This window comes from Chinchilla lanigera, unplaced genomic scaffold (assembly GCF_000276665.1).
Source record: "Chinchilla lanigera isolate Chin_1 unplaced genomic scaffold, ChiLan1.0 scaffold00011, whole genome shotgun sequence".
Taxonomy (NCBI): Eukaryota; Metazoa; Chordata; class Mammalia; order Rodentia; family Chinchillidae; genus Chinchilla; species Chinchilla lanigera.
The window spans coordinates 16743899-16756927 of record NW_004955412.1 but is presented as its reverse complement, the minus strand read 5'-3'; the positions used below and the strand labels follow the sequence as shown (position 1 = coordinate 16756927).

The 13029-nt window shown below is 38.3% G+C and overlaps 1 protein-coding gene across 6 annotated transcripts in view; it reads left to right on the top strand.

Annotated features, from left to right (window-relative positions):
- The window catches only part of Cadm1 (cell adhesion molecule 1), a 331682-nt gene that overhangs the window by 248155 nt on the left and 70498 nt on the right, over positions 1-13029 (top strand). For all 6 annotated transcript variants that reach the window (XM_005378170.2, XM_005378172.2, XM_005378174.2 and 3 more), the window contains exon 2: positions 12326-12472. In XM_005378170.2, the coding sequence (XP_005378227.1) occupies positions 12326-12472 (147 nt within the window). The remainder of the gene's footprint in view (positions 1-12325; positions 12473-13029) is intronic.

The window sequence follows — 13029 nt, the reverse complement described above, 5'->3', positions numbered from 1 at the left end:
GGAAAGCTGACTTCTGTGGACCATATTCCCTTGGGCTGTTAGGTATCTGGGAGGTTGACTGTTGAGGTTTCCTAAGGAAATGATGGTATGCTACATTACAAGTCTAACACTGGTCACCTTTCACACCCTGAAAATATGATGATTGCTCTCTGAGCTAAGTATGGGCCTGTACAAAAAGGCAAGGAACTCAGAATATGGCATGTGTTTAATGCTATACATGAAACCCACTTTCAAATGTCCAGTTCTCTACCTACATCTCCTGTGGGCCTTATATTTTTCATTTGTGTGGTGATTTTAGTTTGCAATTTAACATAAATGGCTGATGAAGATGCTTTAATTTAATCTCTGCTTTTTAGTTAGCTTTAGAATAATATGAACAACAGCTCTATCTCTGAAAGTGAAAAAAATTCCAGCAGACGGTGGAAGATCGAAAGGGGTCCTAGTAATAGATCAAAGACTTCATAGATGGAGATGATGCTGAGGAAGGATTTGGAAAAGATCAGAATCCTTTATTTAGCATTTTTGGAGCTTAAAAAATACTTTCATATGCATTTCCTTACTTGAGTCTCTTAATAACCCTATAAGAGAGATACCATTTGCCCACTTAAAAATACAGAAGCAGATTTAGAGTTTCTCCATAAGACAGCTTAGAACTGCACAAAAATGACTGTTTTCCAAGTCTGATGGTTTCCTCAGTTTTCCTTTGCTTCTCTCCTGCCAGTGAAAAACCAGTCACGAACAATGTCCTTATCACTTACCTCTAATTTCAGTAATGATTAATCAGCAGCCCTCACTTGGATGATACTAATCAAGTTATCTTATAATGGCACAAATTTGGGTAGTTACTGTGCATATTTGACTGATACAGGCTTCACATCAGGGAATCAGCAAGCATTGGACTAAAATCTGGAATCTCCTTGGGCCAGTGACTGTGCTTCTTATGCAATCCCTCATCAAATTCTGGATTAAGAGACCTTTCCAGCTGTAAGGTGTTTTTTCTCCTGACTCAGCTGATACCAGCAACTCAAGAGCCCAGAGGTTAAAAAAAAAACCACTTGCTTTATGATTGACAGATGATACAGGGAATAACTCACCAATAAGGGCCATCGTCACAGAACCCAATTTTCCAGCTAAGAAATTGTTGTTTCATATAATAGTCCAAAGCCGTGTGGCTTCCTGGTAGGAGATGTAAGTTGAATGTTGTGGCATTATTCAGCATGATGACTATCATGAATTTACAGCTGTTTCTTGAACAAACCATATTACATGCATTTGGAATACTCTCTAGAATAAGAATATGAAACATCCACCCCCTCCCATTCCATGTTTTCTGCTTCTGTAGTAATGTCAGTTGAAGCTGACATTCACTCTGAGTCCATATCTGATGTGTTCCAACTAATATCCTTACTTACTTGTCCTGTCAGCTCTAAGCTTTAAATTTGGAAGGTTTTCAGTGGCTCTTGTTGGCAGAAAAAATGAATGAGTACATGGAGAGAGACTGCTACTACAGCCAAATTTCAGGCACATAGCCTGTCGGTACTAATGAATGCCCTTGAAGCAGGTACCATAACTGCCTGAAGTTGGAGTTGAGCTGCCTTTTGAGTCTGGATCATTTGGCTAAACAAACATATCCTCTCTAAATACTAAAGACCCAATATTTAGGCTCTGGATATAGAGCTAATTCTATCAGTGTCACATGTGGGAGTATTTGGATTGCTGATATATAGGCTGTTTGACTTTAGGTTCCTTTCTATGCTGAGAGTGCTACTTTGGTTTTATTCCCAAGTCATATAAATGAGATACTGTAGAGTCTTCCATTAGTTCCCCTCTGTTCTTTTAGCCTCATAAAGTTTAATGTCTTTTCAGCTACCTCATTAATATGGCATAATTGTTAATAGCACCATATCTAGAGTTAGGCAGACCTATGGTGAGATATTAATTCTAACTTATTTAACATGTATGAGTCTTAGTTGTCTTCTCTGTATAATGGGATGATAGTAAGATAGCAAACCACATAAATTTACTGTGGGGTTTAAATGAAACAGTGTGAAAAAAAATGAAGCATATTCCCTGGAACATAGAAAACATTTTTAAAGTGTATTAGCTATTGCTATTATGCAGATGATTTAAATAATGCCCCCCTCCCAGATACAGTGAGAGTTCTCTTTATATTAAAATAATAATAGTAAGAGGCACTTTGGGAAAGAAGTAATTTGTTTTTCTTGTCCCCAGGTGTGGAGAACAGCAACCATTTTCCTTTCCTTCTATGTATGCAGTAGTTATTGTCACACATTATAGCAGTTGTTAACTTTTTAAAGCCATAGAGGCAAATGTAAAGAAAAAAATCTCTAGCTTTTATTGAGTTGAAGCAAAAAGTGACCCAAGTTTAATCATGGTCTTTCTTGCCAAAAAAAGAAAAATGATACTAAATTGGGTACTTAAAAGCAAAGTATAGGGGCTGGGGATTTAGCTCAGTGGCACAATGCCTGACTGGCAGGCGCAAGGTCGTGAGTTCGATTCCTGGTATGGGAAGAAAAACAACAAAAAAAAAGCAAAGTATAACAAAGTAACAAAAATACATGCACCCTCTCCATTGAGATTGACATGCTACAGAAATTCAATTTAAAGAATTTTGTAGCAGAATGACTTGTAAAGGCAAGAGTTGTAAATAGTGCACACTTCCGATGCTCAGTTTAGGGGAACTGAGAAGGATCAATTAAGTAGACGTGACCACAGCAGGGTCAAGCCACCCCCATAGCTTTAAAATGCTACAAGTTTTTTTCATATGGTTAGGAAAAGGCAGCATTATATTTTCTGTAGAGTGAGAGCACCCTAGAGGTTGGTGCAGTGCATATACTAGGTGGTGTGGCCACTAATCTAGTACTTGTGCCTTTCTTTGTGATGTTTAAGTATTTTAATACATATTTTGAGGTTTTATCATGGAAACCTTTTGTTTTAGTTGTGAATAGCTTGTAGTTTAAGAAACAGAGTCCTGTTATTTGAATTAAAAATGACATTTCAGCTAAATTTGGGGCCTAGACCCACCGCGTTGGATGGTGTAAGAGGTTCATCAGCTAACAATTGCTACCTACATTCCTCATCCCTTGTAGGATTTGATTTTCTTCCCCAGTAGTCCATGCTCATGGACAGCAGGATTTTGTATAACAGTGTTCACACTACAAAGCAGTCATTTAATCTTCCTAGAGAATATACAATATCACATTATCAGTTCATTAGCAAAATGGCTGGTGCAGAAGATCAACAGTTGGCCTTCAACACAGTTCTGTTTTGTCTAAAAGAAATTTAATATATTTTGAAATGCTGGAACTCCAGCCAGCATGGAATTGTACTGCAGCAGTTCCATCTAAAGCTGTTCTTTTCTTCTTCTTTTGCCATAAACGACCATCACAGAATCAAATCCATTGAGAAGAAACTACTTGCTTTGCCAACACAATTAGTTTTATAAGAAGCCTCTGTTCTCAGATTGTTCTTCTCCAAAGTCCAAGTTGGACGACTGTGGTTACTTTTTAATTAATATTTTTAAAGAGCCCCCTTTTTCCCAAGAGCCTCTAAGCAGATTTAGCAGGCTTAAAATGACTCATCCACAAGGTGATTTCAATGCCATCTCTAAAACAAAACTACGAGTAAGAGGGCTCTGTTTTTCTCCTATCTCTTTTAATTTTCATAAAATCTGTCCACTTGAGGGAGTTTTTCTTCTGGACTGGGCACTGTTTTCTCCACAAAGAAAAAATCGTATCTTGTTGATGAATAAAAAAGACATGCAGCCTGTCCAGCCATGAAAGGGAATGAGAAGAGAGAAAAAGCCTGCAGTTTTTACTTTGCAATGTGAAGAGCAAAAGAATCCAGTAATCATTACTATCTTTTATGGTTTACTTTTATATTCCTGTTTCTTTATTGCCATTATCTTATTTGATGAGTGAATTTTAATGGAAAAGCTAACTTGGATCTTCAGGGTTAGTGGCTGGGTATCTCTCCACATAAACATTCTGGAGGGTGAATTATACCTCTTCCTTTTACAGGATCAAGCAGCTTAGACCTTAAGCATCATAATTGCTTGGCCCTTTGAGTGGTGTGGGCCCTGATTAAAAAAGTCTTATTGAGCTTAGAGACCCTTAAGAGAAGGCTGCTAATGTGATGGTTGAAATTGAAATAGCACAGATGCTGATGCTCTAACTACTTCCTTTTGTCACACTCTTCCTTGAAGAGTTTTTGCACATCAAATCGATGTTTTCTTTCACAAAAGAGATGTTCATCCTATATGTAAATACAAGCTGGACTGTGCTTGAACTCAATTCTTCAGCCTTAATGCTGAAAACCAATAGACATAAGGGTAAAAATAGCTTGGCGCTTACTTGCCTTTAAAGTTAAGACTCTGGTCACCTTTGGTTTGGAATAGTATAAGGGAGCATTCTCTTGGGAGAGAAAAGCAGAAATAACTTTCCTTACAACTGAGATTAAAGAATTTCATGGAGACAAGAAAAACTTTACATAATTCCTTAGAGTAACTTTTTTCCTATTTTAAAGCCAAACTACTTTACAGTTTGTAAGGTCAAGGTGGAATTATCAAAACTCTATTCACTAGGTAAGATTTGTTGGCCTTAGATCTATCAAAAACCCAGTTTGGGGACTGTGAAGGAGAAATCTTGCTGTGCTCTTTCATAGCTGCCTCTCCCCCAAGGAACTTCAAAATATAAGGGCTACTGGAAGAAATAAGATTTGCAGAAGTGTGCCTTTGTGTCCCTCCGTGTGGTTGACGTGCAGTTGGACCCCAAGTGGAGTGCATTGTGGTGAGCCACCTCTGTAAGCATCAGTATTCTTGGCTGTTCTCCCTTCTTGTGCATTTTGGAGTTAAAGGTGAAATTCCATCTTTAACCCCCTTGTGGTTGTCTGAACAGTGATTAATGAACTAGATGTGATTCCCTGCAGACCTTTCAAAGGGTGGATGAAGGATGGAATCTCAGCCTTTTTTTTTTTAAACTGAGCCTTTTGCTTAATACAGCTTTTAGAACTAATGTCCTTTTTTGAATGCCAAGAAAACAAAGAGAATTTCTCAAAAGTGTATGCAGCTTGACACAATAGGCCTTAATTAGTGTCAAGGAGATGTTAGGATGAATGGGGAAATGCCCATTTAGCTGATAAGACTGAAAAGTGGAACCTTGTTATGAGCTGTCATCTCAACGTGTATTTAAACTATAGCAAAACTGAAACATATTTGCCATATAGATCATAATGACTCCAAAGGAGCCATTATACTCTATTATGTAATTACATAATCAAAGCATGCATAGTAATCAGCTTTTGGAATTCAATGCTAATCAAACATACCTATACTATGTGTTTAAGCTAAAATAGAGAACGTTAATTTGCCATTAGTCAACTAAACAAGAGTGTGTATACAGAATATTCATGAATAGCTTAATGTTGTGTCAGATGATATTTTTTTGTTTTGTATTCAGGGGAAATCAACAATTTTAATTGAAGAAAAAGCCAGGATGATCACTCTTCCACTTGGCTGTTCAAAAATTAGCCTCACCTTTTACTGATTATAAAAGATTAGATTAAGTTTAATATTTTCTCCTTACATAAGCTCAAGTGACACAACAGTAATTATATTATGGGAAATTCTCACTCAGTCCTGACCATCTCCGTGCCATAGCATGCAGTGTCATAAATACTCCATAAAACAAAGCTTTCAAAACAATAAGGAAGAAAAAAAAGAAACCTTGAGCATATATTGCTTTTGTAATGAGAAATCAATATATATTATTTTGAAATAGCCACAACTAGAAATACCTTGATCCACTCAATCAACAGCTGTGGTTTGTACTTTTGACAGTACCTCATGCCCTGTAATTCTTAGACATTGCTTCTCCCTGGGCCTGGAAGTCTTTATAAAGTGAGATGTGATCTCTAGATCCCGTTTGGTTCTATTGATCTTTCATTCCAGAAGGTTCTACAAAAGAAGGTGGTACAAGCAACATGTTTGGATCAACATCATATATTCTTAGGTACTCAATTATTTGTGATTTGATTTTGCTTACTTTACCTCTAAGCCTGTACGATCTCTGGTTGGCATTCTCAACTGCTTTGACCACTAAGGGACAGTCCTTGGGGCAATCAACATTTCGACTTTACTGTTTGGAATAACAAAACATGAATGAGGATCAGAAAGGTTAGCAGAAGCTTTGTAAACAGCACACAGATTGATTGCTTTTGATTTTAAATAAGTATTCAAATATTCACCAAGGTTGAAATATTGCCTCTCTTCAAAATAAAGAATTGTATTTGTGTTGAAGAAGTCTCACCCCTGACCTTAATCCACAGTTGACAGACCCCTTCTTTTGGGCACTGTCTCTCATAAGTATTGGCTGACTAAAAGTGTTACTCTAATATTCAAATAAGGCTGAAATCTTTTATCAAAAGCTTTCATGGCTTGAACTTCAAATAATTTATTTTCAAATTACTTTTACTGTAATTCTTATTAATTCAAATAGGTTTCTGATTTGATATAGAACTCCATAAATGCAGGAAACAGTTTAATGAATTGAAAGATAGGATTGAGTCTTTTAAAGGAAATGTACAGAATACGCTGACAATAATTTGCTTAGATAGAAATCAAATCTTAATGGCTTTGTTAATGATTTGTAGTGCACACTGTGTTTACGTTGACTTGGGGGAGCATATGCAGTTAGAAAGGTTTTTCCCTCCAGGCTTCAAGAGAATCTTAATTTTTTTGAAACTTTTTCTGAAATGTACTCAGCCCTGTGCCAGCTCTCAGAAACATGAGCAGGAGATGCGATGCCTCTGCTGGTGATGATGGGTTTTTTTTGAGTAGGGGTAGATGCTATTCTTTGAAGTTGAGCACATCCTAAACAGTGTTGTAAAAATAAGGTCTTACATTAGTGGGCATGGTGACTGCCAGTGGGAACTTCAAGGCAGAGAAGGCTCGCAAATAAATACTTACATGTTTCCTAAAACACACAATATTTTGCTGCTTTAAAAAACTTCAAACCTATGGGCTGGGGATGTAGCTCAGCAGTGCAGCACCTACCTAGCAAGTGCAGGCCTGTGAATTCAATTCCTAATACCAAAAAAAAAAAAAAAAATTAATAAAAGTTTTAAACCTAGATGCCTTGTGAAGGGTAAGGATGAGCAACTGAGATTTGCATTTGTATAAAATTTCAAATGTAACTATAGTGAGATTTTAAAAATACTAACAACATCAACCATCAGCAGACTGTTTCTTTTTTTTAACCATCTGTATTTTGGGTTTGAGCCCTTCTTTCTTAGACAATGACCATGCTGGTTCAGTGTTGTGTTCCGTGTTCTGTAGAGTAGGGGGCGGGGTTAATACGACTTTTGCTACTGAAGGAACAGGAGAACTCTTATTTGCTATCAGTCTCGGCAAACATCATCCCTAGTTAAGGGTCATGGGTGCTCTTCCCTGTCAGGAAGAGTTTACAGAGTTGCCATAGCATAGACTGATTTCTGTTTTAACTATGACTTGCCCTTTTATTATGGACTTGACTGGAGAGACTCCCCCAGTGTAAATGAAGTGCTTTATTTATTAACAGCCAGGCAGCGGGGCAAGAGCTCTCAGTGCTGGCAAATGCCTGCCATGCTCTGGTAATAAAGGCTTTCTCTGGGGGCAGAGTGTGCTGCACACTGAAAGAAGGAAGCAGTAGTAAACAAGGTGTTTTACATTCAGGACAGTTTCTCTCTCATCTTGAAGTGTGTAATTGTGTTCTGGATAAATTATGGAAATAAAAAAATCAGAAGTTGCTCACAGGGAAATAGCCCTCTTTAAAAACAAGTAAATTTTCCAAGGCAGCGCCAATAGGACCTTGGCAACTAGCACTGATGTTGGCTGGTAAGAAGTCCCAGCTACGTGGGCAGGAGAACCTAACAGAATGGGGTTCAGGCACCAGTTTGGCCACTTAGCTGAATTGCATCAAGTGACTGAAATCTGTCAGAATTTCTCACCTTTAGAGTGGGGATACTGCAAACTCTAGAAGTTTGAGGAGGAAAAGTGTGTAGGCAGCACAGTGCCCAGCACTGGACGAATGTGTGTTCTCTCTCCGGTTTCTCATTACTAGTTCTTGCTTTAAGATCTGCCCCATCCCCTCCCTAAGGAGGGCATATTGTTGATTGAATGGATCCAATCAATACAATGCTGTCTCGGTGGAGTTTATAACAAAATGAGCTTTTTGGGAAAGAATCCACCAGTTGCATTAATTGAAGTCTGAATTAACAGATTTATGTGTCAGCTGCACCTCCACTCGTACGGCGGCCCTCACCAACTTGCCAATCATCAAAATAAATTTCTACCTTTTTTTAGATGATAAGTTTTGTCTTATTATGATGAATATCCTAGCAACTTCTAGTTTACCACAGGAGACTGCGTGTGAATGAATGGGCCTCTCCAGCGCCAGAGTTTTATTTTTAGAAATTGTGGGGTAAATCTGGAAACTATACAGAATATATTTTTATAACATAAAAGTCACTGGTAGAAATTAAAATCCAGTTTGATTCTTCCTCCTAAATCTTACACATACATACCAATTAGCAGTCAAAAATGTCTATATAAGCCAGACATTGTTCTATCCTTAAAATAAATTGCCTTGCCATTAACGGCCTTATTTAATGGCTATAGTATTTTGTACCTAGTTTTTTATTTTTTTCCCCAGAACATGGGCTATTTCTGCCTTAACAGTATACCTACTAAGGGAGCCTTAGAAATAAGAAAGGGTTTTTTGTGTGACTTCTTTAAGAAAGCACCAAAGTTGCCTGTTTCTATCCATCTGCTATACATCAAATTGTGTTTTATAACAACCTAATTGTCATGATACCTATTTCAAGGGGAAATTTATCAAGTCACAGTGCACCTTTCTGTTTGGAAGAAATATTTGAGGATGTGAGCAGAAATTATTTTTACATAAAGGCTTCAGGCAGTTAAGAGTACTGACATACATACCATATTTTCATCACTGTCATTCACTTCCTTTGCCTCAAATAAATAGGTCATTATTATCCCATTGCAGCCATCTTATGGTGCCTCAAAGTATGGAGCTCTGTTTAATATAACTGCCATTCAGCTGACCCATATAATTTATTGGTGATTTTTACAAAATGACATCTTTGGGCCACCACCATCAGCCAAAGCACTTTGATATCTTTCTGGAAAATATTTATTATCACTCAATTCTTTTAGCATTAGTATTACCACCAGCTAGGAATTGGCATGTTTTGAGTTGCTGGATTTTATGTTCAGCTTAATAATTAAATAATAGTAATAATACTATAATGTTGTTACTATTGCTATGGATTGTTTTTAGGGCACAGCAAGGGCAAAAGTTTACAGATGGATGGCAAGAGTTTATCTGAATAATTTGCTTTATAATGATACATTAAAAATATCTGGCCTTGGGGCTGGGGATTTAGCTCAGCGGCACAGCACCTGCCTGGCAAGCGCAAGGTGGTGAATTTGATTCCCCGTACCGGAAGAAAACCAAAAAAAAAAAAAAAAGTCTGGCCTTACAATACCTAATTAAAAGTAGAATTAGAAATGTTTAGACTTTATAAAAATAGGCAGAAACTTCTGGTTCTGTTTTATTGCCTCCATCGCTTAAAACAAAAGCCATGGTCAAGTCCTCCTTGTTCTTATCTTCTATATAAATGCTTTATAGTCTTAATATGAACGTAGTATGCTCCTCTCAGAAGCCACTAGCCTTAGGATTTTGAAGAAAGAGCTAAAATTAAGCTTATAGTTATTTCCACAGGAACTATTCTATTAGAGCATAATTGAATTGCAAGTGGCTTCCAGTCCCAGTAGCTTCAAGATATAGTAGTAGTTAGCATCTGTGAGGCCCTGTTTTACCTTGAAGAGATTATGCCTATCACAGGCAGCCTTTTCTTCTGTATCTTTTGTACTGCTAAGAGACATGCTTTAGATATAAGACCCCTCCCCTTCCAAGAACCAAATAAGAGCCCATTTGCTATTCTAGTTCCATGACTTGAGGTGGTTAGAGCACTTGAATCCTGAAATTTCATTTTTCCTGAATTTTCTTTTTAGATTGTGTTATGGCCGGGCATGGTGGTGCACCTCTGTAATCCTAGCACTCAGGAGACTGAGGCAGGAGTATCGTTGTGAGTTCGAGACCACCCTGGGCTCCAAAGTGAGATCAAGGCCAGCCTGAGCTGTGTAGCAAGACCCTGTCTCAAAAAGTGCCCCCCAAAAAAGGATTTTTGTCTTTCCTGTACACACTTTCTTAGTGCCAAAAAACCCACCCCAAAAAAACCTGTTTGATTGGCAATTCCCTTCTTGTTCTTTTCTCAAATCTGGGAACAAACTACTCCCTCCAGCTGCGTTCTGAATTCTGTATTTTTCACAGTAATCTAAGAAGAAAAAAAAAAAAGCATCCTTTCCTTTTTCTGATCACTTTTTCTCTTTGTTGTTACTTTGTAACATTATTCAGCCTACTAAGCTCCTTCTACTGGATCAAGCTGGGGAAAATGTACCCTCTCACTCACTACAAGCCCTGAGGGCTGCGTCCTCACACCCAGGTTAATTCCCTGAATCACAGAGCTCAAGGTCAGGTTTCATTTTGGTTTGTTCCTCGAGCACCAAGAATTTTTGTTCATCTGTGGCTCTAATAATCTTTTTTCCCTCTTATCCTTCTAGTTTCCCCTCTTCTAATCCTCTGCCAGGGGCTGGTCTATTTCTAGGTGGATTTGGCTTAAAGCCATCTTAGACACCCTTCTCACACTTTCCTACTATGTCCTGCCAAGAAAGGATCCTTCAGCAGAAATATGATAGCAGGTGGAAATCCTCCATTTATTCTAATTGCATCTCTATTTATGCTGTCTCAGTTTTTTTCTCAGATTAGTATTTATCTTTGACCTTTGTGTCTTAATGTGACAACTTTTTTTAAAGGAGTGAATAAACCACCCTGAGCTGATGTGGAGCAGCTAGAGAGCTCCTCTCTCGGAGCAGGGACTGTGATCGTGCACTCTTACAGCCACAGTGCTCCCTGCACATCATAATGGCTTAATAACTGCTTGGCTTTGACATCCAGAGAAAGCTGATGATGATGATATGATGATGGTGACAGTAGCAGCAGCTTCCATTCCTTTACTTTTCTGAGAAGCTAGACAGTGCTCAGTGCTTTATATCAGCGCTGTGAGATAGCTTTTAATTACCATCCCCATTTTCAGATGGGAAACTGGCTGAAGGACTTTAAATAATTTTCCTGATACCACACAGCTAGAAAGCAGCCCCCCCTTCCTGATTGACCCATACATCTACACTTTTGTTCTTAATTAGGCATGAGGTATCCCTTTTTACTCAGGTTCCGCTTTTTAAAGGCTGGGATAGCGTCTTTTGCGCCCATATTCCCTGCGATGCCGGGTGCAGAGTTGAACAATTGACAGTTGCTTCATCTTTTGCTTCTGAATTGAACTCTCCTTCTCCTACCTGTGCTGTGGAGCATTTAGGACATTTGTGAGGTGCCCTGGCTGCTGTCACTAATCTTAGAAGCAACAAACTAGAGCAGATCTGGAGATGAATCTTCTATCAGTGCATCTGAAAAGCCTTGACTTTTTGACATGTGCTAAAAAAGATTTTCAAAACTGCTAGAGGCGGTGATCTGCGGAAAGAGGCAGGGGTTCGGAGCCGCCTAGGGCTTGAGTGAGCCCTGAAGGTGTGAGAGTAGAGTAACAAACTCTCAAGTGTAAGCCTTCTCTAGATTTTACTGCGATCTCAGAGTCCTAGTCCCATCGTCACTCACACACAGTGACTAAATGAACTGCCTATACATTGGGAATGTTGACATCCACTAACAAGACAAGATTATTTATCGACCCTTCTCCCTACTTCTGTTAAGTGGACTCTTGAGTTTTCTGTGAGGTGACCAAATAGCTTAGCTCAAGGGTATGTGAGCTCCGGTTGACCATACAAGCATCTTCCTCCCTCAGCTGGGAAAGCTTCAGCTCCTTACAAAAGCCAATACCCTGACCTTTCCAATACATCCATAGTTTACTACCCAGCAGTGCAAAATACTGGAGGCTAGGACGTTGGCATTGCAACTTTTGAGACCACATCAACTCCAGGCTTAGTTGTAGTTTATCTCTAGATCAGCATTATGAACTTGAGAGAAAGGTGTATGAGAGCCATACCAAACGTTGCTACTTGTGTTCTTCCTCTAATATACTTCCCGCCTCTTATTTTCTATTTTAATTAATCCCATGAACCAAATTTTAGTTGATGAAATTTTTTTTTCTGATCATTGTCTCCTCTTTTTTAAAGGTAATGGGCAGAATTTGTTTACGAAAGATGTGACAGTGATCGAAGGAGAAGTTGCAACCATCAGCTGCCAAGTCAATAAGAGCGACGACTCCGTGATTCAACTCCTGAATCCCAACCGGCAGACCATTTATTTCAGGGACTTCAGGCGTAAGTTTCCATTCCTATCATGTTGGACCACAACTTTTCCCTATATATTGTCTTGATAAAGAGATTGCTAAAGCCACCTTTTTTTAATTTAATGTTAGGTGCTTAAAGTTTAGTCAATTCTTTCAAGGGAAGAAGAGACAAGCAATCATAATCTTTCTACTTAATAGAAACCTTGAATGGTCCCTTTTAAAAGTAAGGCAGTCTGACTTTGCAATAGGAATTGATTGTAGTAATTCAAGGTGAATTGCAATTGAGTCCCAAATACTTAGCTGACACAAACAACTCAAATAGGGTAAGGCAAGGAAAATATAGCATTCTGAAAGGTAATCTGTTTGGTTTGAAGATTGAAGCTTTCAGGGCAATCTGTGCCTAAATGACAAAACCAAATCTCTCACCATAGCCTCTGGTATATGGAAATATCCATATGCTGAAATCTTTCCAAATGTATTCTAACAAAGTTGATCGTGGAAACTAAGCTGTGTATAATAGAAGTGGTTCGATGGGGTATCCTGGTTTAACAAGAGCAAGAAGCAAGTTTTTGGGGAAAAAATGTTATT